The 27890-nt window shown below is 52.0% G+C and overlaps 1 protein-coding gene across 6 annotated transcripts in view; it reads left to right on the plus strand.

Annotated features, from left to right (window-relative positions):
• The window catches only part of SSH1 (slingshot protein phosphatase 1), a 56105-nt gene that overhangs the window by 12216 nt on the left and 15999 nt on the right, over positions 1–27890 (plus strand). For 3 of the 6 annotated variants that reach the window (XM_037156296.2, XM_037156294.2, XM_053669739.1), the window contains 8 exons: positions 14165–14268; positions 18650–18714; positions 19182–19303; positions 21374–21442; positions 22506–22571; positions 24647–24841; positions 26206–26299; positions 27144–27272. In XM_037156296.2, the coding sequence (XP_037012191.2) occupies positions 14165–14268; positions 18650–18714; positions 19182–19303; positions 21374–21442; positions 22506–22571; positions 24647–24841; positions 26206–26299; positions 27144–27272 (844 nt within the window). Of the gene's footprint in view, positions 1–11577; positions 11655–14164; positions 14269–18649; positions 18734–19181; positions 19304–21373; positions 21443–22505; positions 22572–24646; positions 24842–26205; positions 26300–27143; positions 27273–27890 lie in introns of those variants that run through there. The other 3 variants (XM_037156295.2, XM_037156298.2, XM_037156299.2) reach the window with 3 other exon arrangements.

Raw genomic sequence — 27890 nt, forward strand, 5'->3', positions numbered from 1 at the left:
CCTTAGGCAAGTTGCTAAATGTCTCTGGGCTTCCATTTCTTCCATGCTCCAGTGAAGAGCCATATTAGGTGATGGCTTCCAAGACCAACCGTACGAGTCCTCCGGCCCACCAGTTCAGTGCTGTGCTGCACTGTGCTTCTAGTCATGGTAGGTTTGTACCATGCTTTCAGGAGTTTTCCTTCATCTCCCCACGGGGAGCAAGCTCCGACATTGTGGGGCGTCTGGCTAGGTCGGTGCTGTGGTCTGACCATGAGACAGAGGAAACTACTGTGACCACCGGGAAGACGTGGACCCACCTCAACAGTGTGCCTTGCCCCCAGGAGTAGGGCCACGTGCCCAGTGGTGGCCGTTTAGAAAGAAGGGACTCCACCTTCAGCTCTTGTCTTCGGCCTGTGTCGTGCTGCGGCCAGATCTCTGGGTTTGGACAGCTTATTAGGAAATTCCTCAGGCTAGGAGAACATCCAAAGGAGTCGTTCTGCTTCAAGGAAGGCTTCAAGAAGAGCTCGGGATTAATCAAAATAGGATTAGTCAGAGTAAGGAGAAGTCATCTTTAAGAGGTGCTGAGTGGTTGGGCTGGGTGTGGGGGCAAGACTGTGAGTCTGACCTGCAGGGCTCCCCCTTTGTTGGGGGGGGGGTAAGTACTGTTGCTGGTTCCCGGGCGGAGGGGATGTGCTGATGAGAAACCCAGCGGGCCTGCCCTGCCGTGTGGCCGCGAGCGCCACAGTGAGATGGACAAGGCAGCCGAGTGAGTCACAGAGCTCACCCAGGCTGTCCTGGGCCTGACGGCTGTAGACCCTGCTGCCTGACCACCTGCATGACCGTGACCTTGTGCCAGCCACCTGCCCTCCTCGAAATTGAGAGTCTGTGGGAGGCTTAGAGTCTTACGTTGTGTGTAGTGCCTACTCCTGGCCGGATATGCCTGATGCATGGTGCTGTGTGGTGTTTGCATTGAGAGTGGCGAGGGCTTCTCCCCCACCACCACCCTCTCTGACCATATTCCCTGCCCTTGATGGACTCAAGGCTTTCTTACTTCGGAGGTTAAAGGTCAACCAAGTGGAAGCTAAGAGGAAAAACAACTAATGCTTGACCTACTTCCCCCCAGGTTCTACTGAACTTTGTACCAGACTTGCACCATGTCTTATATGCTTTTGTTTTTGCAGATTTTTTGTTTCCTTTTTATTGAATGGCTACTTTCAAAGCTATTTTTAAAAAAGACTTTGTTTCAAAGAAAGCCATCAGAGGTCCTGTTAGGAAAGGTCTGTTGTTCTCCCAGGGGACGGGGGTGGGGGCACCCTGCGCTGGCAGAAGGAACTCCCCGTCAGAGCTGGGCACACTTGCCCAGAGTTCTCAGGGCCTCTCCCCAGATCTGGGCCCAGTCAGAACCCTCACAAGGGAGGGGGCCAGGCCAGCCGCCGCCCCTGGAAATCTCTTGTCACCCGCCTGGTCTGCACTGGGTCTGCTGCAGATGAAGTTTCGGAGCCGCTCCGCAGGGCTGGGGTTGGGGCCCCTGAACCTTCCACAAGAGGGCTCCCCAAGGCGCCTGCTCCCCAAGTCCTGGGCACCCCCGTGCAGGCCCCACCATGTGCACGGCAGGGAGGTGCGTCTGTGGTGAAGCAACCTGGTAATGGAAGCAGTTTGTGTCCAGCTGTTTGCTTTATCCATTTAGCCAGTGTAAATTCGGTGCCTTGTCTGTGTAATGGGTTCTGTGCTGAATGCTGGGGATTCCATGTTAAGCTAGTCTTACCCTCTGGAGGTAACGTGGGCTGTGTCTACCGTAGCTCTGTTGGAAAGGGATTTGGAGCAGCTTAACACATTCATAGAAACAACGTGATTTAAAAGGAGAAAAGTGGAGCCCCGGTCAGGTAGCTCAGTGGTTAGAGCACTGTCCTGATACACCAAGGTTGCGGGTTCGATACCCAGTCAGGGCACACACGAGAATCAACAAATGAACGCATACATGCGTGGAGCAGCAAATCGTGCTTCCCTCCCTCCCTCTCTCCCTCCCTCCCTCTGTCCTTCCCTCTGTCCCTCCCTCCCTCCCTCCCTCTCCTCTTCCTCTTTCCCCCAAAACTTGAAAATAAAATTAGAAGATTAGAAAAGAAAAACGGGACAGGGAGAAAGCAGGGGAAATACAATGAAGTCATAGAAGGGCGTAAACGTGGAGTATGTGACATAATGTTGCTGCAGTGAACAGAGTTTGGCTACCAATCTGACTTCGAACTTCCACAATCAAAACAAAGGGAGAAACAAGACCAGCTGCTTGACTCACGGTGTCCTTAAAATACCGCCAGGTTGGTTCCTCTGTGGAACAGTTCCCGGCAGATACCCTGATAGGTACTCCTGGCACACAGTGGGTGTTCATGTGGAGACCTGGTGCGGTGGGTGCGCCCGTCCCGCCCGTTAACCTGGGTGTCTGTGGTCCTGAGAGGTGAGGTCAGTGGCGGTGCTGGCGCCAGAGCTGCCGGTCGCCCGAAACCTTGAAAACAGGATGCTGAGTCACATCCTGCCGGCCGGCCTCGGCATCCTGACTGTGATGCCCTTCAGGACGGGAGGCTCGAGAGGGCGGCCTGGCCCCTTGCTGTTCCAACGTGTGGGCTCAGAGCAGGAAAATGTTAAATGTAGGTCTTACACGGGCCGGCGCAGCCTGTGCGTGAGGTTTGCGAGAACTGGGCACGCACAGAACAGGGCTTCGCACCCTTTCCATTGCCCAGGGCACGAATCGGGGCGGCGCCTGTTCTGGAAAGCGTGCGGAGGCAGGGAGAGGTTTCCGTGGGTGGAAGGAGAAAGCCAAGGAGGACACCAAGTGACAAGAACCAGTGCGATGGTCTTAAGCTTCTGTCGCTGGCAGTGCAGAATAAGTAGCGTTTTACCAAAATCCAATTAAGTGGAATTTGAAAAAGTAATTGTTAACATTTTGAAACAGGACTTACAGAAAAGTTGCAGGTACAGCAACTTTTTCTGAATTGTTTGGAGGGTAGTCGCCAGCCTGATGCCCTTTGAACACAAGCCAGGACGTTCTGCAGAGCAGACCCTCCACCCGACAGCAGTGACCGCTGGCCCTGACGTGTCACGTCACACCCTCAGGCCCCGCAGGGTCCACCGTTTGACTCAGTAGCGTCCTTCGTAGTAGAAAGGTCCAGTCCACTGTCACCTGTTGCGTGTTGTTGTCCCGTCTCTGAGTCTCCTTCAGTCTGGGACGTTCTTCCATTTTTCTTTGACTCGTGACCCGGATGGTTTTGACGGGGACATCGTGTTGTGGAACGTGTCTCAGTTTGGGTTTGTCCAATGTTCCCTTGTAATTAGATTCAGGTTGTGCAGGAATGACACAGGAACGGTGCTGTGTCCTTGGAGAAATCTGCCAGCTGGCATGCCGGTTCCGTTTGTCCCAGCACTGCCCACTTCGGTCCTTGGGTGGGTTTTGTCTGTCTTCACTCCTCAGTAGTTACTCTTTTCCCTTTATCATTAAGAAGTATTTCCTGAGTCTTTGAGATCATGTCAGTCCCCCGTCAACTTTTCCACTTATTTATGCCCATATGGACTCTTGGTTTGTCTGTTTTGTTCAGTGGTTTATAATTGGTTCATTGTGTCACTGACTTCCAAGTTCAGATTGTCCACGATTTGGTCGGTGGGGTCTGATGCCAGCTGTCTTCCATGTTCATTTATTTTTTTAAGTTGATTCTAGAGCCATAGGGGGAGGAAGAGAGAGAAAAACATTGATGTGTTACCCCTTCTGTGGATGCATTCATTGGTTGATTCTTGTACGTGCCCTGACCAGGGACCGAACCTGCAACCTTGGCGTGTTGGGACAACCTTCTACCTAACTGAGCGACCTGGCCAGGGCCCATGTCCCTTTGTTGTTAAGCACGTTCTTGCTCTCTGACACTAGACCTTTCGGGCCCCCTCTGGTCCTGTCTTTGCCGCGTCTCTGTAACCCATCGTCTCTCCCAGGAGCCCTGGTCCCCTTTAGCGGAACATGGAGTTCAGCAGCCGAGGCAGGCGTGCTTACTCCTGTTGGAGCGGTGCTGTCCACAGGCCCTCTTGGCGGGCAGAGTGAGGCAGGGGCGTGTGTGCACACTCGCACGCTTTTGCATCTGTGTTTATTTCTGTACCTATTGACCATATTGTGCTGTGTATAATGCGCACCCACGTTTTTGTGTGCTTTATACGCAGGATTCTTACACCTATTGTTAAGCCACGGTGTGTATGCATTATACATGCGAAAATATGGTAAGAATGTCAGAAAACATGAGTTCAAACTGATACCTTTCATTTCAATCCTAAATCTTTGGGCTCGTTCTAGTTTTTCTCTCCGTGTTTGTAACTCCTGTCTCTGACAGTGAGAAAAGCAACTCCCACCTGTCTCTGAAACACTTACTTGTTTGATCAGCCCCACTTCCCATCTGTAACCAGCCTACCCGCTCCACAGCCAGCCCTCCCGGCAGGGATGCCCTCCTCCCCTCACTCACCGTCATACACCCTGATCTCGAGAACCAAACCCCTCCCGTGCACAGACGCCTGCCTTCCTCTGCCCAGCAAGTGTTTTAGGTCCAAATTGTTGGGAAAGAGACAAGGACTTTTTTGATCCTGTGTTTTCTCGAAGTGTGAATTCAACAAAGGTGCAGTGCTTTGGAACCAGACTCCTGGTTTCCCTTCCTGGCTCTTCTTCCTCTTGGCCGTGTGAACCTGACAGGTGCCATAACCCCTCTGAGCCACAGTTTCCCTCTGTAGGAAATATGGGGGATGCTGAGGGTCCGGTTGGGTGATGTGTTTAAAGTGCTCGGCGTGACCCTCAACAGAGATGTTCATTGGTGGAGTCAGGTTCGCTGGGGTGCATGCACATTGCCTTCTGGGCGCTGAAGGGTCTAGAGAAGGAGAAGTCATAGCCCTGGGTCTTAAGAGCCTCAGGGAGACGTGGAGAACTTAGTTGGTGTGTTGTTTGAAGCACTTGGTTGCCAAGATGACCCATCCTCCAGGTGGCTGTAGCTTACAGCATCCGTATGGTGAGTCTTAATTAGCCAGTCCATCCTGTGTGTGTTCAGCGCCCAGAGTTCCAGCTGCCCAGAGATTACCCAGATGAGTTAGTCATGAAATAAATGCCCTGAGACTGGAGAGCAGGACATACACCTTTCTGGGTACTTACTTAGAATCTACTATATGTCAGACAGGGGAGATTTTGGAAATCATGTGTGTCCTGGCCACTGAGTCCCCTTGCGAAGTTGAAGGGTGCTGACAGGAAGAGACCTTCCCCACCAGTTGGTAGGTTTATGGGTCTGGGAGCACAGTCTGGGAATCAGGGCCTTGGGTTCCTGTGACTTAGCCTCTTAGCCTCAGTTTTCTTCCTGCAAAATGAAAAAAGGTGCTACGCAACCCTGAGAGGGAAGAGCCTGTGGCCTGTAGCGAGTGTGGGGAGGGACGAGGCGTGAAGCTGGACTGGGGAGTGGGACGAGGGAGGGAAAGGCCGTGAATAGAGACCCAGAGTAAAAGAGTTCGTAAGGACGATGGTACTGGAAGGGATACATAAATCCCCTTTTCTGATTGTATTATAAGCTCCTTGAGGTCAGGGGGTATCAAATGAATGACATTTCGGTTGACCACGTAGAAGGGCTAATTGTGAGTCCCACAGAAAGCCAACACAAGAGGTCTGGACTCTTATCTGTAGATGGGGCCTCATCACTGAAAGCCCTGCAGCTGGGAGACAGCGTGACAGGGGCGGCCGTTAGGAACTGTGTGGAGTGGGTTCCAGGCCAGAGGTCCCTGCCCTGGCTCTCGCTAGGCTGCAAGCTCCTAGAGCTATGCTCTCCTAGTACCAGAGCTGCCAGCCACACCAGCTACATGGGGCTAATTAAAATTTAGTTTAGCTAACGTTAAAATGGCAATCGTTCACTGGTCACACTAACTACATTCTGAGTGTTCAGTAGGCACCTGTGGCTAGTGGCTGTCATCTCGGAGGGCACAAGGAGAGAACGTGTCCATTTTCCTCAGCAGCACTGCCCTGCGGGGACCGTGGGCAGCTCCCTAGCAGAGAGCCAGGCACACACGGGGGCCTGTGGGTGCACGTGGCCCACCGTGGTGAGGGGAGCCAGAACAGTAGTGGCGCCTAAGGGGCTGGGAAGGAGGGGGCCCCTGAAAAGGTTAGGACTTGGCGACCAGTGGGTATGGGATGGGGCTGCATACCAAAGGAGGGACTGAGAACCTGGGACGGTGGAGATCATCATTCTTGGAATTTTTGAGTTGCTTCGAAACATTTTCTTCATGTGGCTGTTATTTCCGGCTGGCTGGGTTGTCCGGGCTGCCACTGCATTTCCTGAACGGTGCCCTCACCAAGGGGGCTTACATCCTGGTGTACCAGATGTACGGGGGATGGCGGCACCAGCTCTGGCCTCTATAGACGGGCCCTGGCGGGCTCTTGGCGGGGGTGGGGTGCAATCTGAAAACTATCCTAAGGCTTATAAGGCCAAGTCAAGGCACATCACTTGCTGTCCTATTGACACAGTGGAAAAAACCCTGCTTTTGCGAGCTTGCTGGTATATTCAGCTGCTTGCTCCCACCCATTGGTATGAAGGAGAGCTGTGAAGCTGGCTTCAGAGAATGTCTCTTACTGTCTGAAATACTTCTGGACATTCCTTTTGTCTGAGAGAAGCCTACGCCTTGCAGCCAAACAATCCCCGGCCCAGCAGCGAACCCATGTGTGAGGATCCCCGCCAGCATTGCTGGCCTGTGACCCTGTTCCCCAAGTGTGATGCCCTGCAGGGCTGGAATTCCCCTGCGCTCAGTGTCCCGTGTTTCAGGGACAGCGTGGAGCTCTGGCTGATAGGTGCGGCAGGTGAGTTCCTTGCTTCCTCGTGCTCTGAGGGCGGCTTGTGGCACAAGGCCCTGCCAACCTGGGCTGTGGAGCACAGACTAGAAAGAACGAGGCCTCGGTGCAGCTCAGGGTCTTTGAGACTCGAACGTGAGTTTCAGGCGAGGGGAGGAGCTGTGGGAGAAGAGCAAGGGAAGCAGCTTTCTTCTCCACCTGCAGTCTCTCCACCTCCTCCACGGAGTAAGTCCCCCGTCGCCTTTACACCTTCAGAAACTTCACTTTGCGAGGGATGGGCTTCTGAATCCTAACCGTCACCAGCAGTGGTTTTGAGTGTTACCTGCTGCCATTGCCATAGGCCAGACCATCCGCCCTCTGACGCAGGATTCTGCGGGAAGAGCAGGGAGCTTGGAGCGTCTCAGTCCGGGTCTGCCCCTTATCAGCTGTGTGACTGCAGATAAGTCATTTACCTGTTCTGTCTTGGTCCTTTCATTAGAAGGATGAAAACTCGTTCTGTTGAGAATGAAGAGCAAAAGTGTAAGGGCAGGCCACCTGTAAGCGATGAAGAACTGTTCAGGTTGAAGGTACCATTTACGAATTTAAAACAAAACTCGTCAAGTGTCTGTGGTGTACCAGGCTCTCAGGTGCCGACTTCCCAGGTGGACGGTGGGACGGCTCCACCCAAAGCCCAAGCTTTGTCCCTTAGCTTTGCACGTCCTGAACTTGAATTCATTACTGATGGTCAAGTTCCGAGAAACCAACTTACACTCACCAAACTGATGAGAAACTGGCTTACACACCAGAACAGACGCGTGTGGATTCACACCGGGGCCTCTCACGGCAGAGACCAAACCCTCCAAATTTGGTTAAAAAAGGAAAAAAAAACCCCCCCTTGGGGGTATGGGGCCCCCCCCTTACGGGGCCCCTTTTTAACCTGCCCTGTTTTTCCCCCCCCTCTTGGGTTTAGCCCCCCCACCCTTTCCTCAGGCTCCCTTTCTCTGATTTCGTGCGAGGTGTAGTGCCCGAAACCCTAAAATCATACCATGGAAGTAACTTCCTGTGTCCTCGTCTATAAAATCGAGCATAGTAATGCCTGCTTAGTCTGCCCTGAAGTTTCTAGAAGATCAGTCAGTTGACATTAACTAAAGGGCTTTTTCAGCAGCAGCGCTTATCAGAGGTCTGATCTGTGGCTGTTACCGTCACAGTGTGGAGATACAGCTGCCGTTCAAGGGCAGGAACGGTTGTGGCCCTGAAAACATCTGGTAGAAGACTGGCGCGTGCGCTCCCCCGCGAACCTGTTCTGCCACGTCCAGGGAGGGCACGGCTCTGTTTTGTGACCTGGCGTGACCTCCCTCCATTGTGCCCGACTGTGTTTCTCCCCTAAAGGGACTGTGTGTTTTTAGTGGTGGCTCTTCTGACCCACAGAAAACATTTCTCATGCACCTACTGTGTGTAAGGCATTTTTGTGAATCCCAGGGAAGAAAGCAGTTTTCTCTGTGTCTTCTGTGACTGTGAAACTGAGGGGTTCTTAACCCTGGCTGTGTGTTGGGAGTGCTTCTGGAACTTTGAAGAAGCAGACGCTCAGACTTACCGCGGACCTTTTGAATTAGAATCAGTTACGGTTACATGCAGATGTGAGTGTGTCGTAGGGGTTTCACCGGTTCTTCGGGTGTATGGCCGGACGCAGGAATCGGGAGCATTAGCACAGTAGTCTGTACTGTGGTGTTGCTACCCTGCATATTTCTGGTTTTCAAGGAATTACGTTTCTAAGTGGCCTGGCACACACCCAGGCCAGCCGGACATGTGCCCGTCCCTGAAAGGGGAGCATTACTTTTGCCCTTGTGGACACTCGGGCAGGCTCGGCTTGGCGCTGTGCGTCTTAGTCTGCAAATATCGGCTGTGTGGGTGAAAGAACAGAGCCCTGTAAGTGAGCATCAGAACACCCGTGTAGTAGAACATGAACTACAGCCCAGACCAGTGCATTTTTATGTCCTCGAGCTTCCATGTGCACCAGACTCACTAAGGGGGTTAGTTAGGCGCAGGGCTTCCCCGGCTCCCCCTGGGGACTGTTCCAGGCGTTCGCCTGCCTTCCTGCAGTTGTCGCATGAAGCAGATCACACCTGCCCCTCAGAGCCGTGGGAACCAGGCGGCAGGGCGTAGCCGAGTGCCCGGCACGGTTTCTGCCATGTGGTGGGTGCTGGTAGTGACAGTGCTGTTGATGGGAAGCGGCTTGGCCAGCGTGGCTGCGACACCCACAGGACTCGTCACAGTTCCCATTCAGTCCAAAGGCAGCGATGATGTGTCCCGTGGGCAGGGTGATTGGGGTGGTCTTCCAAGCCTTCTGCTTGTCCCCAGGGCCAGTGCAAGAGCTCTAACGCCAAGGCTTTTCTTCCTGAGGTCGTGTTGCCCTGCACGAATCCCTCTCTGTTTCCTGCAAACGACGCTTCCACCTGTCGGGAGCCGGCACTGAGGACGAGCTCATTTTCTGGCATCTCAGTGACACGTGCTTTCGTGGAAGGAAAGCAGAGCGCTGCAGTTAGTCATCTGGACCTGTAGGGACGATGGCATTGCAGGGGTTAAGAAGGTGGACGCGGGACAGACGTGCTTGAGTCTAGTTCAGTCTGGTATTGATGTATGTTCCTGGGCAAGCTGTGGTTCCCTTGGCTGCTAAATGCGAATAACTGTAGTGTGTGTTTCACGTAATCTTTCCGTGAGGATTTTGGGGTTGGGAGAAGCTTCCACAGAAGACCTTCCCTGAAGCCTCTACTCAGTGCTGCCTCCTTCATGAAGACTTTCCCAATCCACCGGGTAGATGTTCTCTCCCTTCTTCTAAATAGTAGTAGAGTTCCTTTGGTAGGGCACGGACCCCATTCTGCCCTGCATTATGGTTATTAGTGTCTTTACTTTATTTCACTGGCTGAAAGAAGTGCTAAAAACAGACAGTGCCAGGCCCTCAGGGACCTGGGCCTGCTCTGCCTCTGCCTCCTGTCCTTCCCGAGCACCTTGCCTGCAGTTCTCAAAGCTCCTGTGTGCACCCAGGGTCCTGCTACCTGGAATGCTCCCTCCCTGGACTGGCCTCCTCGAGTAGCGATTAGCACGGCTGAAGAATTCCCAGAATGTAAAAGTGCTTTTGAAAGCGCCAAGAAACTGTGGCAGCTGCCCACGGTCACTGTTGGGTGAATGGATGGTGTTTTGACAATCAGTGGAAATCCTTCACTATGTCGATGGCAACAAGCTGGGGTCCCCGTTGCCTGGGGTGGGTGACTTGGTGACCAGCTGTTTCCCTGCGGTTTCGAATACCCAAGTGCCTATTGCTGAGGCCCACACAGCCGTGGGAGGCAAGCGATCAGAGGGACTTGGGCTGCGTCGCTCCCTCTGAATGGCCCTCTTTCATCAGCATGTGCAGGGACAAGGGCCTTTTCAGCCCAAACATCAGGGGAAGACGAGAGAGTTTCCTAAGAGCCATTTGCTCTCTGGGTGGGGACATCATCCAAGGACGAGGACTCCCAGCTGAAGGCCTCCAGCCTCGCTCTCTCCTCTCCGCCTTCTCCGGAGGGGGTGGGAGGCAGGAGCTTGGGCGGTGAGGCCTGTGACCCCGGCAGTCATGACCCTTTTCCATTTCACCGACTTCTGCGTCTCCCTTCAGCTGCCTCCTCTCTTCTGCTCTTCAGGGTTTCCAGCCCAAATCAGTGCGTATGTCAACACTGGTTTCTCTCTTCCTCCCGTGCCTTGATGTCTGGATGACTGGCCGTGTGTGCTCTGAGGGCTGGGGGTTTTTGAGGAGCAGGGATTGAGGTTTTTCTCTGTCCTCAGTGCGTTGTAGAAACTTGAATCCCGCGTCATCATCATCTGAAGCCAGTGTCGTCTGAGAGCCTGTTTACGCTCTGGAGATAGCAGCGTTGAGGGTGGGGGTCGGGAGGGCAGGGGCCGGCTTTGCTTTCAATTCCTGATTTTTTTTCTTACAGCGACAGAGGAAGACAGTTCAGTTTTGTTTGTCTGGGTCTGACCTTCTGGAGCTCTAGTCACTCTGTTTAGGACACCAGCATCTTTGAGGCGATGGCTGGTGTTTCTGTAGCCGGGATGGGTGGCTGGTGGCGTTTGCTCCCAGCCCTGAGCAGCTAGGGAAGCATGTGTGCCATTTCCCAAGTGCACTGTTAAAGGGCTTCCTTCCCCACAGGGGCACCTCGAGGCTGATGGATCGGGGTGCAGTGCCCCTGGGTGTTAGCAGCCGGGCCGAGAGCCCCACGGAGCACTGGCAGCAGGAGATGGTGTTGGCGTCAGCCAGCCAGAGGGTGCGTGACGCTCTGGCGCAGTGAGCTCAGACCAGGAGACGGGAAGCAGGGTCAAGAGGAATGTCTGCATCTCATTCCGTGAATCCTGTGGTGGCCCCTGCTCCGTGGCCTCTGCTCCGCGGCCTCTTGGCCCCACGGTCATCTCGGGTGGCCATCCCCGTGCTGCATCCTCTCACTCTCTCCCCAGGCACAGGGCGAGGGCACCAGCTCCTCGGGGATAATGTGTTCCCTGGGCTTCCCTGCGGCTTCCAGTCTCACTCTTCCAGTAAACGCCCGTGACTGATTGCTGGGAGGAGGGCAGAGGTGGTGTGTTCCCAGCCGCAGCCACACAGCCTGAGTGCACGGGAGGCTCCGGCTCTTTATCAGCCTCGGGAACCCTGGGGCCCGGCTGGCCTCTCCCGTCAGTGGTCACAGGGATCACGGGGTAAAACCGGCCTATTCTTTTGCATTGTTCCCCTTTCTTTCCAAAGGAAGTGTAAGGGAAACCAAGGGGAATTTTCGCCCATGATTTCCAAGGCAAAGGTCACCGTTAATGGCTGGCTGTTTCCAGAGTGCTCGGGTTTCTGGTCAGTATGGATTTTTGTTTTTCTTTTTCCTTTTTTTTTTTTTTTTAACTCATGAACAAAAGAGGCTGATGTTGCCTTGCAGAGATTTTCCCCAGCGGCTTTGATGAACTGATTGTTAAGTTTCATGGGCTTTGGAGTCCCTTGGGCAGCGCTTTCAGGTTTTGCTGAGAGAAGGTAGTAATCGATCTGGGTCTAAAATAGAGTAGTTCTGGAAACAAACGTGGTTGTGAAATTTTAAGGAAGGAGAGGGTGAGGCATTGGAAGGGTCGGAAAGTGTTGGGCAATCCTGCCACCTGCTAAATTGAGACAACCTGGATTTCAAAGGCGCCAGGAGGACGCTAAGCGCTTCTTGCCATCTGTGGGCGAGAGTGGGACAGCAGAGAAAGGAGGCTTCTCGTTCCTTCCATCGTTTGCAGTCCCGGGCCCCTCAACACTTGTAACTCACAGCACAGACATGTGACTAGTAGGCGGAAGGATGGCTTGGCAGTGCATTTGCAATCGTGAATAAAGAAGTGGTGTACAGATGTAAGGTATTGGTGTTAGGAAATCTGTGAAGCCAGGTTGCGGTAATGCAAAGGCCCAAGTAAGAGAGGCAGAACTAAGCCTTAGTATTCAATGTTCGAGCAGGTCAGTATCGTTAGCACGGGAATTCAACCGGAAAAATGAACAGATTTGATTATGGACTTACATTCCAGAAGATAACCGTTCTTCTGATTCCAGGATCTGCTGACTTCCATGCTAGTTTGTGTGGTGAGTTTTCTTAGCACTTAGAGTTACAGCCCTCAGCTGAGTGTTTTATTTCAGGATTAGAACGTCCGACTACTCACCTTAGGTGTCTTGGGCAAAGGTGATCTTGCTTTTTCATGTTACAGAAGATGTTGTGTTTCTGTCAGGAATTGATTTGCTCTCTGTGAAAACAAACAAAAAAAGTGCAGGTTTTTTAAAAGATTTTCCCCTTCACATTATTTACATTTTAATTGGTTGCTCAAGAGAGAATTAATGATCTTTACAGTTTCCTAAAATTTATTTATTTATTTATTTATTTAAAGATTTTTATTTATTTATCTTTAGAGGGGAAGGGAAGGAGAGAGGGAGAGAAACATCAATGTATGGTTGCTTCTCATGCATTCCCTGCTGGGAACTGGCCTGCAACCCAGGCATGTGCCCCGACTGGGAATCGGACTGCGACTGCCTGGTTTGCAAGCCTATGCTCAATCCACTGAGCTACATCAGCCAGGGCTAGTTTCCTAAAATTTGAACTGTGATCTTCTCTCACAAAATTAATAAAAGTAAAATGTGTTTTTTTGTTATAACGAGTACAATGTTTTCTATTACTTTGAAAAATCCAACAAAAATAATCTTTTTAAAAAGTTAGTATTTGCTCAGTGTAGGAGCTTTGGGACATACAAAGGGGTAGAAAGAAGATGATCACGGATAGTTCGACCCCTCAAAAAATACTGCTAAAAATTTTGGTGTATTTTATGGGTAATTTTCAGAGTTGATGGAATTTTTGAATAATTCTAGTAATTAATAGATAATATAGTCTATCAATTTATACAGTCTTAATTTCTCCATCAGCAAAAGAATTTTGGGGGCATTTGGAAACCTTGAAAAATGTTTAATTGCAAATTTTTTAGCTATAGGTTGAATGTAAAAATTTTTTTTAAAGATTCTATTTATTTTTAGAGAGAGGAGAAGGGAGGGAGGAAGAAAAGGAGAGAAACATCAGTGTGTGGTTGCTTCTCACATACCCCTACCGGGGATCTGGCCCACAGTCCAGGCATGTCCCCCGACAGGGAATCGAACCGGAGACCCTTTGGTTTGCAGGCCGTCACTCAGTCCACTGAGCCACACCAGCCAGGGCTGAATGTAAATGTTGTTGGTAGTTAAAATAACAAAAGACCAAAGATTCATTCTGCTCCAAAATTCATTGGGTCAAGTTCAGGTTTTCTGCAGCAACAGTGGACAGAGCAACCTGGGCTAAGTTACATCACAGGTCAATAGCCACTCTCTCTTCTTAAGATGCAAACAAACAGTGGAAGTGTCATTTCCGCTTCCTCGGATTCCATCACGGGAAGGCATCAAGAAGCCGTCAAGTTGTTAAAAGTCATGGAGTCAGAAACAGAGGTCAGCAGCAAGACTTCAATGCACACAGTGAATCACCCTGTCCTAGTCCGAGAGTCAGTCCCTATTTTTAGAAGATGCTGTATTACAGTGCCGTCCCTTTACAGTGCCCTGCAGGAAGGGGCTCTTGGCCCTGGAAGAGCCCACGTAAAACCTCGGGCGTTTTAGTGGCAGCATTCTTTCATCATGCAAACTCTCCAGCAGCAGGCTTGCCGCTAAGGTTTGGGAAGAAAGACTGTTATGTGAAGTTTCTGTAAAAGCTGTTTTATCCCATTTGATTTTTATATGCTATTTGTCCGCACTCCAGCTTTGCCTCTGGAGCATGTCTTGGCCCATTTTCCTCTCTGAATTCCAGCCTAACTGTGCTCGGGTTTTCTTCTTCCCAGTGTAAGTGAGAGCTTTTTCATGGTGAAAGGAGCAGCCCTCTTCTTACAGCAGGGGAGCAGCCCTCAAGGCCAGCGAAGTCTTCAGCATCCCCACAAGCACGCAGGTAAACTGGTGTCCTCACGTCGGAACGTATTTTCTCTGCTACTAGAGGGACTTCCTATTACTGGTGGTGAGCTGTCTGCTGGGTTGCAAGGCGAGAACGGTGGCGGGACCAGCTTGTAATGAAAGCCCTTCCTTGTGCGGGCGGTCCATGCGTTTTGCAGGTGGCACCGGGAGCAGGTGACCACCCTTTTGAGTGTCTGTGTCTGACTCAACCAAATGGTTGGTAGTATTTGGTTTGGATGTGAAGATTTACTACTCAGAGTTTACAGTTAACTGTATATTTTAAGTTGTAGTATGACTTTTTAAACAAATGCACCAGCAGGCACTATAGCCAGGTGGTGTCCCCTTGACGCCAGCCACCTTGGGGTACCACGAACCTACGCTGGAGATGTCATTTCTCTGAGCATTTGGAAAATTTCTTTCTTTGGGGTTTTTTTCCCCACATTCTCTACAATCCACTACTCTTACAATTAGTATCAAAAAGAAAAAAATCTGTTTTTATAAAAGGCAGTTGAATGAAAAACATCAGTTATTAAACTTTGCCAAGACCATCTAGAAAGAAACAAAATTTAGTGACCTATTTGACATGAGCTGCGGATAGCCTACCTGGTCTCACAGAGCGGTGTGTGTCCACACTGTGCATCCCTCCCTCCCTTCTTCCACCCCATAGGGGTGGGAAGAGAGGGTACCCACGGACAGAACTCATGGAGTCCTCGTTTTTCAGCCAGGGGCAGAGGGAACCCCAGTGCCAACAGAGAGGATTCCTAGCTGGCCTTCCAGTGGAACAGAGCTATAACATGTTGTCTCGGGTGTTGGGCCTACAGGTGATAAAGGTTTTAAATTCTCATTCCAGCTTTTCTATAACAGGATGTGTTACTCTTACAATGCAAAGAGAGCTCCAGCCAGCCTCGTTTGGGGAACCTATTTACGAGCCTTTGGCACGCACTGAGATGGGATGTCTCTGTTTTTAATGGCGGATTTGGTTCAGGCACATAGGGAAGTGATAAAGCAGGGATTGAAACTAGTATTACTTTAGGTCCAAAAGCAAACAAATGAGGAACACCTATAAAGTAACAAGCCTGGTTTTCTCTGGTGACTGGACTATGAAACCAAGGGCAATTTGAGAAGTAGAATTCAGAAAACATTTGTGCACAAGTCGATCTTTGTAATAGGTGGTGACCTCTCCAGGTGCTTCTTGGGCAAGCCACTGACACCTGAGTGTGAGCTGGAAAGGCCTTACACACCTGAGTGTGAGCTGGAAAGGTCCTGGACCCTCGGACAGTAGGGGAAGGCAGACTGCCAGTTTTCTTGTCACTTTGATCGTTTTGTTTGACCTCCGGTCATCCAGCCTCATTTTGGATCTGAGGGCCTCGATTAGAACTTCGTATCTTACAGTTCAATAGCAAACACCGAAGGCTCAACCAACAGTTTCATGTAATGATATTTGTAATCAAGGTTCAGGTCTATTTTAAGCTAAGGAAATACTTGCCCTGCACAAGGAGGCGTTGTGGTTTGGGGAAAGAATATGGGCTTCGGAGCCAGGCAGACCGGCGCCCGATCCCGGTTCCACAGCTCACTCCGCTGTCACCATCAGCCCCTGAGCCTTGGTTTCCTGGTCTTTACAGTGGGTGTCAGGGACCAGAACCTCGGAGGGTGTGGACGTCAAAACTCACACGGGTAGCACATTTGTCTCCTCGTACATGCTCTGTTGTGGTAGCTATGACGGTTACTGTGATGGCTCCCAGGACCAAAATCCCATCCACAGAACCTTCACTCTTGATTTTGCCAACAGTTTTGCCCCGTTAGGGGTTTAATCATTGTTTATGTCATTGTTGTGAACGATGCCCAGGCTTTGTTCACTCGGTGTGAGTGTGAAGCGTCTCCTTCCTCTGAATCAGACAGTACATTCACACTGCGCGAGAGCTGGAGGAAGTAAGTGCAGAACTGTTCTGTAGAAACCCCGGGTCGGGCTGGCTTGTGTGTCCCCTGAATGTGCGTGAGAGCAGGAGGAAGGCCGCTGGCTTGGTGGCTGTGGGCCCCTGGGGTCTGGGATGGCTGGTGTGCTCAGAAAGGCGGGGGACTGCGGACCGTCCCGGGGTGCCCCACAGCCCCATCAGTAATCGCTGCGCAGAGCTGAGTGCAACGGAGGGTGGGTTCTGTACACGTAAAAGTAATTTAGTTCGTGTCAGCCAGTCCAGTCCCTCTGTGCTTCTCTGCTCCGGTTTCTGTGCAGGTGCCTGGCGAGCACGCCGGCGTGCGGAGACCGTGTGTGGACGCCGGACCGGGGTCGGGACCCCTTCGGCAGCCCCACGCCTCCACGAGCTGTCCCGCTGAAAGGAATCTCTCTGTACAGAGTGTCCCCTTCCCGTAGGCGCCTGTCTGACCTGGGGCTGCTTTCACTTTCATCTGTGTGCTTTGACTCAGAGCAGGTGGTCTCAGGGCCCAGGCAAGCCAAGGACCCGCGTGGTGGTTGTCGCGTGGTGGTTGTCGGCCTTTGTGGCATTGGTGACAGGACAGGCGAGGGCGCCCTTAGGTAGAGGAAAGGGACAGGGGCCCTGCATCCTTCTCCAAGTGCATCCTGACCTCCGAGTCATTCCTCACGGGAAGTGGTGCCAGTGCGGGGTGCTGTGCCCTGGGGACCCTAGAACAGAACAGACAGCAGGAGCGGCTTGCTTTTAAAAAATCTTTCCAACTGAATTTTACATTCAGAATTATTCTGTATTAGTTGCACAGGAACAGCAAAGTGGTTAGAAAACCAGGTACTTTACAGAGTGGTTCCCCCGCAGCCCCGTACCCGTTTATCTCAGCGTTACTGACCATGTGCCCTGGGTTGTAAGGCACATCCCTGCGGCTCTTGAGTAACTGCCAGTTTGCACTGCTTCTTCCTGTCCCCTCGTCACCAGACCGCCATCCCCTCCCCTCCGACGGCCGTCAGTCTGTTCTCTGTGTCTCCGAGTCTGTTTCTGCTTCGTTTGGTGCCTTATTTTGTGAGGGGCAATTTTCTGATGACCCAATTCCTCTCTGAGGCAGGAAGTACAACTTGGACATCACATATCAACCCGTCCTAAAATTTAAAAGGTACTTTTGCCAAAGGAATAACTTCAGTGTATTGATCCTACTGGGTTTCTAGTTGTGCTCTATAGGGTAATTCTTTTTTAAAAAAAAAAAAGATAATTCTATTTCCTTAGGGCAGCAATTTTCAAGCAGCGTACCACAAGAAACTTGTCAGTTTCCCTTTTCCCTTAGACTGTCAAATAAAAAAAACGGCAACAGCCAACACAACAATAGCTGTCTGGTGTGAATGAATCAAAATTTTACTTTTTTTTTTGTCAGATCAGCCAAAAAATACATTTTTTTAGTGTGCTGCAGAATTTTTGTAATTAGTTTGTGTGTGCCATGAGATGAAAAAGGTTGAAAATCGTTGCCTCAGGGTGTTGCACAAAATGAAATTAATACAGATTTTTTCTGAGTGTTCCTTGCATTTTTCTATATCAGCATCTTTACAGATGAACCTTTTCTTCAGAAAGAAACCCATGCAGACATTTTTTTTTTTTAATGTACAAGTTAGGAGAAGAGCGACATTAGAGTCACACTTGCTCCTTACCAATTAGGAACTTTGGTTTCCGAGGCCCCACTGCCTGGAATGCCCAGCTCTTCCTTCCACTGGGCTGATCCTGCGTGGCCTTGGAGACCCACCGCCTCCCTGCCCTGCCTAGCCCGGGGGGGCCGCTGCACCCTGGGGCCACTCAGAGAAGTTGGGAACCTGGCCCTGGATTGCTGCCTCTTAAATAACTTGGGGTGGAGGTGGGGGAGTGTGATTTTTAGCAAGCAGAGAAAAAGTGGCAGCTTGCTGTCATTTCTCTGGGCCTCGGCCTTTTGTCTGTAGAGTCAGGTGCCCCCTGCTCTTGGAAGCCTAACCTCACATGGCAGGTGCGGAAGAGCTGAGAGGGGGAAAGCGGCGCCCAGTCCAGGCCTGCTCCCTTCAGAGGCTCTTCGCTGGCCCCTCCTTCAGCCGCGTCCTTGGTTCCTGCTGCCTTACCCTGCAAAATGACGTTTGCTTGAATTTAATGATATTTCCACTCCAGGCTTGTCTATTTTTGCCAAATTTTGCATTTAAAAACCCATATCGCAAGTATTTGGGAAAATAAAAGTCACTTCTAAAAACAGAGCAAAAAGCTGTGTCTCACTCCTGCTCATTGTACTTTTTGGGAGCAGGGTGAGAGAGCTGAGGCTTCATGGTTTTGTGATGTGTCCCTTGGGGTGGAGGGAGAGGAGTTTTAACACCTGGGTCTTCTCTTGGGCCCATAAGATCAGCCTCTCCTAGGTCTCTGCCTGGAAAGTAGGTGGGTGAGCTTCTAAAACTTTTTTCATTGGTCTGATAGGTGACTTGCCCCAACACCTTCAAGTAATGATCAATCTTCTGCGATGTGAAGACAGAATCAAGCTGGTAAGAAGAGACGAGAGTGGCAAGTTTGAATTTTTAATTGTGAAATTTAGTAGGGAATTATGAGCAGTGGGTATGGTGGAGGGTGGGGTATGAGTTCCGAGTTTTAAAAATTCTCCCAAATTGTTCACAAAAGCCGAAGTGAAGTTTGCTCCTCAGCACCCAGAAGGCCCAGAGAAAGGAGTGTCAGGGCCTCGTATCAGTCTGTGCTAAGTCGGCATCTTCATTCTCTGGATGCTATTATCCAGCCATTTAACAAACTTGGGGAGGGGGTCTCCTTTGAGCCGGGCACCATCCTTCTTGTTGGGGGTATAAGAGAGATGTGGCTCCCGTGTATAAGAATCTCATCTTGATTCCTAAACTCACAGGGGGAAAGAAAGGTAGAAAACAGAAGCCCTTGACCTTGGTTGGGCGAGGGAGGGGGGCCCTCGCTGGAGAGGCAGCCGGTGAGAGCATCTCTGCCTGCACAGGCCGTGCGCCTGGAGAGCGCCTGGGCGGAGCGGGTGCGGTACATGGTGGTGGTGGACAGCAGCGGGCGGCAGGACACAGAGGAGAGCATCCTGCTGGGCGTCGACTTTTCCAGTAAGGAAAGGTGAGTCTGACGGGACTGCGGTATGCATGGTCCCATACCTTGGGAGGTGACGGTGGGGTGGGTGATGGCAGGTGGTGGGGTGACCGGGCACCACAGAGCATGGCATCTCAGCTCTGTCATGCGGGTGCTGTGCTAGATCCAGCCTCTGCTCTCAGAGCTCAGGGTCTGCTGAGAGGACAGGAAAGTTACACTGTGCGTGGAGCTCTAACACTGGGTGCTATTGGCGGTGCTCTGGAAAGGGCACCTTAGCCTGGAGGGCTCCCTGAAGGAGGTGATGGCTGTGGTGAACATCCAGGTAGAAGCAGGAACCAGCCCAGTGAAGCAGGGAGGATGCCATCCAGGCAGACCGGCCCACGTAAGAAGTGTGTGTTTGATGGGCAGCGCATCAAGTGCCTCATCCAGTATTGCTGTCCCGAGGATTCCCAAGCACTGGCCAACAGGTCCCGGGTCAGAGAGGTTTGGAATTTCCCAATAACTAGAGGCCAAGTTCGGGATATCATAGATCCTATTATTTTTGTGAAATGAAGGCAAGTGGTTCTTCTTACCTCTAGGATAAGGTAATGCATGTGAGACCATTGCAAAGCCTAGATTTGTTAAAACCAGATTAAGGGGACTCCCTTTAATCATCATTCATTAATCTGCTTATTCATTAAGCAAACAATTTTTTTTTCATTCTCCTGTGTATGAGACAATAGGCCAGGCGCAGGTAAACAGAGCACCAGCACACACGGTTTTGGCCTCAGAGAGCCTGTAAGCTCCGTGAGGAAGAAGAGAGCCATGATCAGAGATGCCAGCTGGTGGGCTCAGTGATACAGAGACACATGGGGGGTACTGGGGACACAGGAGAGGGGTGGCTGTAAAGGGGCCATGCCAAAGGCTGCTGGGGCATGTGGTGGCTAAGCCATGTCTTAAAGGACAAGTGGGCAGTTGGGCACATTCAGGGGTAGGGACGTGTCAGTTGGGGACCTCCTTGCCTCGCCCTTGCAACGATACAGCCACGAAGCTCCAGGAGCTCTGAGTCTCAAAATAAGTTCTGTTTTGCAGCTCTGCAAAGGAAATAGAGTTAGTTCATCAAGAACAGGCAGGACTGCAGGGTCGGACCTGAGAAGTGGCCTAACCCAAAAGGCTTAGTCTACTTCTACCTGAAGGACTTAAAACTCCCTTCCCCACAGACACAGAAGCCGAGGGTGGGAGAGCCCGGCGTGGTTGCAGATGCTCTGCGAACCCAGGCGCCTTGGCTGCACAGCTGCACACTCGTAACATTATTCCCTGGGCGGCTGTGCAGCAGTAGCAGAGATGTAAGTGGGAGATCCCCAGAGGTCAGTGGCGCTGGTCTTGGCTCAGTGACAATGGTTTCTCACAAGCTGATTCTTTCAACTGCCTGAAGAATGTTTGCAATAACCTGAGGAGCCCCACTGATAAAGCCCTTTCATTCCCTCCGTGTGTTTCAGCGGCGCCAGTCTCTAAAGTATCATTTCACAGTGAGGATGGGCAAAACAAAAGCAGATGAAACTAGTTCTTAAAACAGCAGCTGCACAGAAGGTACAGAAATAGAGGTCTCGCACTGTACTCCAGTAATGGTGCTGGCACCCTCCCCTCCTTCACCTCAGGACCAGAGGCTGGGTCGGCTGCCACCACTCACCCGTGTCCCCCAGTGCGTGTGGCCTTGTGCCCAGAGTGCACCAGCTGTCAGCGACTTCACCCCTGCTGCATGGAGGTCATGTGGTCAGCTGGTTGCTCCTTGTCCCCTGGGAGCTGCAGCTGAGTCCTGGTGTTTATGGAGTTGAGGGCTGAGTCCTGCCCTCACACCGGATGGTGGGGTCAGAGCCCCCTGTGACTGTCTCTGAGAAGGGGTCACTGGCAGCTCCCTGTAGCGGGCCATCTCAGATGTGTCTTCTAGAGTTCAGGGGTGAGCAGTGCCTGCAGAGCTTCTCCCAGATAATACCCAGCAGCCAGACCCAGGTCAGGGGCCAGTCCCCTCTGTGATCTGGGTGGGCTGGGTAAGACGCAGGGAAGTGTGGGTAAGCAGGGGACTCCAACACCAGGAGGCTTCTCTTTCCTTCCGCACAGTAAAAGCTGTACCATTGGGATGGTTCTCCGACTGTGGAGTGACACGAAAATCCACCTCGATGGCGATGGGTAAGCTGATCCTCTTGAAAGGTCCTTTTCGTCACTATAAACTCTGAAACGTGAGTAGGTTTGAACATCACTGGGTAATCGTTAGCAATAGAATCACGTGCATGACATGTTTATTGCATCAGGAGAAGCAATATTGCCCTCTAGGGAGCCACACAAGGTGAGGGGCATTCTGGGCGGTACGCAAAGGAGTTTGGGTCGTGAACTAGCAGTGGAAGCATATTACAGGAGATCGCTGCTGTGTGAAGTTCAAGAGCAGCAGAAAACTGACATTCATTCGTTTGCCATGATGTGGTAAATGAACACTCAGGACATGCCCTCTATGTGGGGCTGGTCCCCGAAAGTTCACAGAGAAACAGGACAGCCCAGGAGCTCACAGTCTCCGTGGGTGCAGGGAAGGACATGCAGCAACGGGCACAGCAGTGTTCCGAGGGCGGCGTAGGGGCTGGTCCTGGGCCGGTGGACGAGAGGAAGGCCCATCAGGTTCTGCATACGTTTGTCCCCAGCAGAGATGCGTGGGTTCTGCGGTGGGTGGAAAGAAGCAGGATCGGAAATCATCCCCACTGGGATTCCAGCAGTAAAAGTTATGCTGCCCCATAGGTAGATCTGGGAGAAAGAAATAAAAATTTGATTTCTTGAAGACGTAGAATTATGGTAACATTTTTTCTTTTTAAAATTTTGCCTTCCATTAATACATTTTTCAGTGCAATTCCCAAACAAACAAACCCCAGGCTGATGGGAGGTGTGGGGTGGAGCGTGGCAGGTGGGTTGGGGCTGCTGCAAGAGCACAGATGAGACCGTGTCAGAAGCTGCCACGGCCTCAGTTTTTGTAGGCTTCGCGTTGCTGGGTTAGAAACAAGCCTTCTAGGATTGGGGACCTCTGTTTTTTTCCCCTTGCTTTGCCCCTGTCTGACGCAGCTGGCCTGTAGTCCCTCATCTGACAGCACGAGACACACTTGTCCTCAGAGCGTCCCCAGCAGGCCTGCCCCCGTTGTCCCACAGTGGTGTGGGTAGAGGGTCTGTCTTCTCACCGCGATGTCTTTTTGTTGCTGTTGTTCACTCCTAGTGGATTCAGCGTCAGCACAGCAGGAAGGATGCACGTCTTCAAGCCCGTGTCGGTCCAGGCCATGTGGTGAGTATGGTTTTAGGGGCTTTTATTTAACACCTGAGAAATAGTTTCCAACGTGACGGCATGACAGAAAAACCCCTTCCACCGAAAAGCCCATGTAGGCACATCTGTTTTGCATGTATGACAAGCGATACATAACAAGCTTGACCGTCTCAACCATTTTTAAGTGCAGAGTTCAGTGGCGTTAGGACGCACACAGTGTTGTACAGTGGGCACCACCGTCCACCCCCAGGACTTTGCCGTCACCCCGGACGGAACCTCTGTCCCCATCACTAAACACTAACCCCCCAAGCCCTCTCTCCAGCCCCTGGTAACCCGTTCTCCTGTGTCTCTGTGAATCTGCCTGTTCATGTCTCTCGTGTGAGGGGACCGCTTGACCTCCTGTGTCTGGCACCTGTCACTGAGCGTGATGCTTTCCGGGCTCATCCGTGCTGTGGCATGTATGAGAACTTTGTTCCTTTTCACGGCTAAGTGACAGTCGTCATGTGGACAGGACGTGTTCAGTTTATCCGTGTTTGTTGATGGGCTCCTGAGTTGTAATGCCCTTTGGCTGTTGTGAGTGGGGCTGCTGTGAGCTCTGGCAGGCAAAGTACCGGTCTGAGTCCCCGCTTTCGCTTCCTTCCGGTTTACACCTAGAAGTGGAATTTCTAGGTCACGGGGTAGTTTCACATTTAATGTTTTAAGGAGCCACCAATCCCACCAGCAATGCGCAGGATTCCAGTTTCTCTGCGTCCTGGTCAGCACTTGTGATTTTCTGTTGTTTTGCATACTCGCCGCTGATGGATGGAGGGTGGTTTCTCATTATGGTCGGGACTTGCACCTCCCTAATGAATAAACGCTGAGCATCACTGGATGCGCTCATTGGCCGTTTGTGTTCCTTCTTCGGGGCAGTGTCTGTGGTGTCCCTGGGCCACTCTTCAAGGTGGCTGGTTTCCGCCGGGGAAGGCAGGCTGTTTCTGCAGGTGTCCTTCCTCCTGACGAGGCTCGCTGTGCCTGGCATGCGGCGGGCGTTCACTTCTCTCTCCTTGGTGCCGAGCATCTCGGACAGAATTCCTGGCCACACGGAGTTTCGAGTCTGTAGGGGGACGTGGCCATAAGCACAGAATTCCTCTGTCACTCCGCTCTGTAGTCAGTTCAGGATCGTTTTGGGGAGAATCATGAAATTGTAATTTTCTAGATGTCCCAGCTGTTTCTTTGTATCCCTGGGTGATTTTTTAAAATCTCTTTCTCTACAGGCAAGTGAAAAATAGCCCCATGTGCTTTTCCAAAACTTTTGAACCGGAAGTAAACTTAGTATATAGCTCAGGTATCGCCACCAGCCTAGACAGTGGAGCGGCGCGTGCCTCCGGGAGAGGTGACGTGGGCCGCAGTGGTCCGTGGGCCGTCATAGGCCTGCTCCCTGATAGCTGCCCCCCGACCCGGGGCCACACTCTCCCACCCCTCAGCAATGTCTGATTCACCCCGTTCGCTGAGAAATTTCCAACCCCTATTTTTGTTAAAAGAAGTAAAACAAGAATGACTCCATTGACCGTTAACGATAAACATTTGTAATGTTGTCCCTCCTGTCCACCGCCTTCCAGAGCCCCTTCTACTGCCGGCCTCTGTACTGACTTTCTAGACCTCATTTCCTTAGGAATCTGAGCGTTGGAGCGAGGCTGGGAGGGGTGGAAATGACTCGATGAGCCTTCAGTGAACTGTCTCCACTGCACAGCCACGGCTCGTTCCCTCCAGCGGCTGGGCCTAACCCTGGTTCCTGCGTTCATGACCACCATGGCCTCAGAAGTGAATCTTACTAATCCTTGGGAGTTAATCAGTGCGCTGTTGGATGCAGTGTGAGCCAGCCTGACAGGAAGAGTTAGGAAGTTTTTGTTTCCTGTTGGGAATGGTGGGGGACGTTCCATCTGCTCTTGGGTCAGTGCGCACGTCACGGAGACGGATGTGTTACCCAGCAGGCCGGCGTCCCCACCAGCCGGTCCTTCGTGACCGGCCTTCCCTGCCCCATTAAAAAACCCCTTTGTCCGAGGGAGGACCCAGCACCCCTGCCTCCCAGGCCTGACCCGCTGCCCCCCCTCACCCAGGTCCGCCCTGCAGGTCCTGCACAAGGCCTGCGAAGTGGCCCGAAGGCACAACTACTTCCCCGGGGGCGTGGCCCTGGTCTGGGCCGGCTACTACGAGAGCTGCGTGGGCTCCGAGCAGAGCTGCATCAACGAGTGGAACGCCATGCAGGACCTGGAGTCCACGCGGCCCGACTCCCCAGCGCTGTTTGTGGACAAGTGAGTGCGGCTCCTCCTCCCCGCCCCCAGGGCTGCCCCTCCCAGAACCAGCCTTTCAGGCAGAGATTCCTGACCTGTGGCCTGTGGGTGGCCTTTGGCCAGGGGAAGGGTCTGTGACCACCACCCCCCTTTAGAAATTCACATCAGGAGTGAATGCATTTCTGGGGAGCGGCTCCCTAGCTTCCATCAAATCTCAAAAGAAGCGTGTGGCCCACCTGCGTCACCCGCTCCTGGGCAGGGCTCCGTTACCGTACACTTGACTTTAAAGCCTCTTTCTCTACCCTTTATTTTGTTTAACTTTAATTTTTCAGTGATGGTTGACGTTCAGTGTTATTTTATATTAGTTTCAGGTATATGGCATTGTGATTAGACATTGAGTGACATAACCCCTCTGACATCCCCAGTGCCCACCTGGTGCTATACGTGGCTGTTACAATGCCTTTGACCATATTCCTGTGCCGGACTTTGTAACCCTGTGACTACATCGTGACTGCCAATCTGCCCTTCTCAGGCCCTTCACCTTTGTCGCCTGGACTCCCAACCCCCCTCTCATCCAGCAACCTCTTAGTGAATGCGACATCCACTTCTTTGGGTCCCAAAACACAACTGCACCCACACAGGCCAAGGGCAGCCTCATAGGCAGCAAGAGCGAGTTGCGTGGCCTGTGACACATGGCTACCAGCAGCGCTCGTGTGGCCACAGGCTGCACCGCATTGAAACCTGGTTCCAGAAGAGGGAAGCGGCCCGCCCTTTCTCTCTGTCAGGCCCCTTCTCCACAGTGTCGGGGGGGACACTGTGCCTAAGGGGCCTGTGCACAGGGGAGCAGCCTGAGTGAGGACACTCCAGGGCCTTGTTACATGGCACCGCATGGAATTTGTGAGAGGGCCGGGGAGAAGCGACAGCTGCTTTTGGACCAATGAGGGGCATGGTGTCACAGCAGGATTCGCCTGGTTCGTGTGGACCCTACATGGGGAACCAGGGTCGACGTAGGGAAGTTACAGGGAAATACATAGATTTCGGTGCCGTGTGAGGAGATCCTGGGATCTGCCCACAGATCCCGTGGGCGGACTCAGGACTCAGCCGTGTCCTCAGCAGAGACTGAAGGACTTCGTGGTGTGGGGATGGTACGTGGTGTTTCCAGCATCCTGCCCTGAGAGCCCAGTGCTCTGCAGGACCTGAGCGAGGAGGGCGCCTCCCAGCCCCTCCGGGCCCCCTCCATCTGCTCCACTCTTGACTCCCCTGTGAGTTCTGGACACAGAGCAGGTCTTCTTCGTCCCTCTCTGCCACCTGCTGAGGACACGCAGGCCAAGAAAACTTGGACCTCAGTCTTCCTATAGTTCTGCACTTTGCTGATTTCTCTCCAGGCCGACTGAAAGGGAAAGGACCGAGCGCCTCATCAAAGCCAAACTCCGGAGCATCATGATGAGCCAAGACCTAGAAAATGTGACCTCCAAAGAAGTAAGAGAACTCTACCTTTCTCCGCAGGCCAGAGGTCATTCCCCTGTCCGGTTGCACAGACCTGGTCTTCTCCACCAATCAGTGCACTAGCTCTTGGTGGCTTTTTCCTGCAGGATTTGCAAAAAGAGTACAGGCCTTAGGGTCAGACTGCAGTTTGAACCTAGCTCTGCTTAGCCCTATGGGGCTTGGGCAGATTTCCTGGGCCCTCTGAACCTATAAGGCCTTTAGTGAGAAGGCCCCAGGTCTCTGCGTAGACTGCCCCAACAAGCCTTTACCTGTTAGCACCCTCTCTTCTGCTCCACCTCGCCTCACCGGTGAGTCGCGAACCCTGAGCTGCTTTCCTGCCACCTTTTGATGTTTCTCTGGATCTTATTTTTTCCTTTTCCAGTGGCTTTTCGTTCAAGGAATGCAGTGCATTTTAATAACAGTTTAAGCCAGGTAGATCTAAGAGGTCATTTTTAAAAGTTACTTACAATCTTTTTATTTAGTAATAGTCTGCACCGCATCATATTGTGGTGCCTTCCAAAGCAACACAAGACTGATTTTGGGTTTCACCATCATGTGTTTGATATTTAATTGTAAAGGCACAAGTGCTTTACACCCAGAAAAGGCCCCATGGGAGTCAGAGTTCTGACTTCAAACCGCAGACTGCCCCCACGTCAGACTGACGCAAGGCGGAGTAGCCTGCGTCCCTGCCACCCATGCCTGTGGGCCGCTGGTATCTAAATGCAGAAAACATGCTTTTTTAAAAAATAGCCACAGTTTGCGTTGTGACTTCACTTCTTGGAGGGCAACGACTGTTTTCTTTGACAAATCGCTTTTCCTGATGTATTCCACTCCACAGATCCGTAATGAATTGGAGAAACAGATGAACTGTAACTTGAAAGAATTCAAGGAATTCATAGACAATGAGATGCTTCTAATCTTGGGACAGATGGACAAGCCCTCCCTCATCTTCGATCATCTTTATCTCGTAAGAGGCACAGCGCACAGCAGGGTTTGGCTTGGGGAACATAAATTTGACCTTGATTGCTTAGAGCACATCGGAGAGGGGAGAGCTGGAGTTACAGGAGCCGTGATCCTGACTTGCACGGGACTCCCCTCCTCGCAGTTTGCTCTGGATCCGGACGCTTGCGCTGGGGCTCCCGGCCTGGCTGTGGGGAGCTGTGTGAAAGCTCTCTGGCCCAGTCAGTTGGCAGCCGTGTTCAGACCCTTGCCCCCTCCGCCTTCTTCCATCACTAACAGGCAAACCCCCTGCAGACACCTCTAAGTGGTCTGTGGGCTAAAACCCCCAGTTACTAAAGGGAGCATGCTCACCAAACCCCAGAGTCACGCCTATGAGAAACGGCAGGGAAGGCAAACCAGACGCCTGCAAGGCAGCCTCCCCTCTGCTTGTCCGGGCGGCCACTCCGTGCATGGCCCCCCGAGCTGTGGAAGGAGCAGGCCTCGGTGATGCAGCCCCCACTTCTTGCTCAGATTTTCTTAAAGCTGTAAATCTCCATAGAAGGCCACTGGCAAGATTTCAAAGTCAGAGAGACCGTGAGGAAGGCATGTTGCTAAAATTAGAGGCAGCGCAGCGTGGTAATGAACA

Source organism: Artibeus jamaicensis, unplaced genomic scaffold (genome assembly GCF_021234435.1).
Source record: "Artibeus jamaicensis isolate MK-2021 breed Jamaican fruit bat unplaced genomic scaffold, CSHL_Jam_final contig_525, whole genome shotgun sequence".
NCBI lineage: Eukaryota > Metazoa > Chordata > Mammalia > Chiroptera > Phyllostomidae > Artibeus > Artibeus jamaicensis.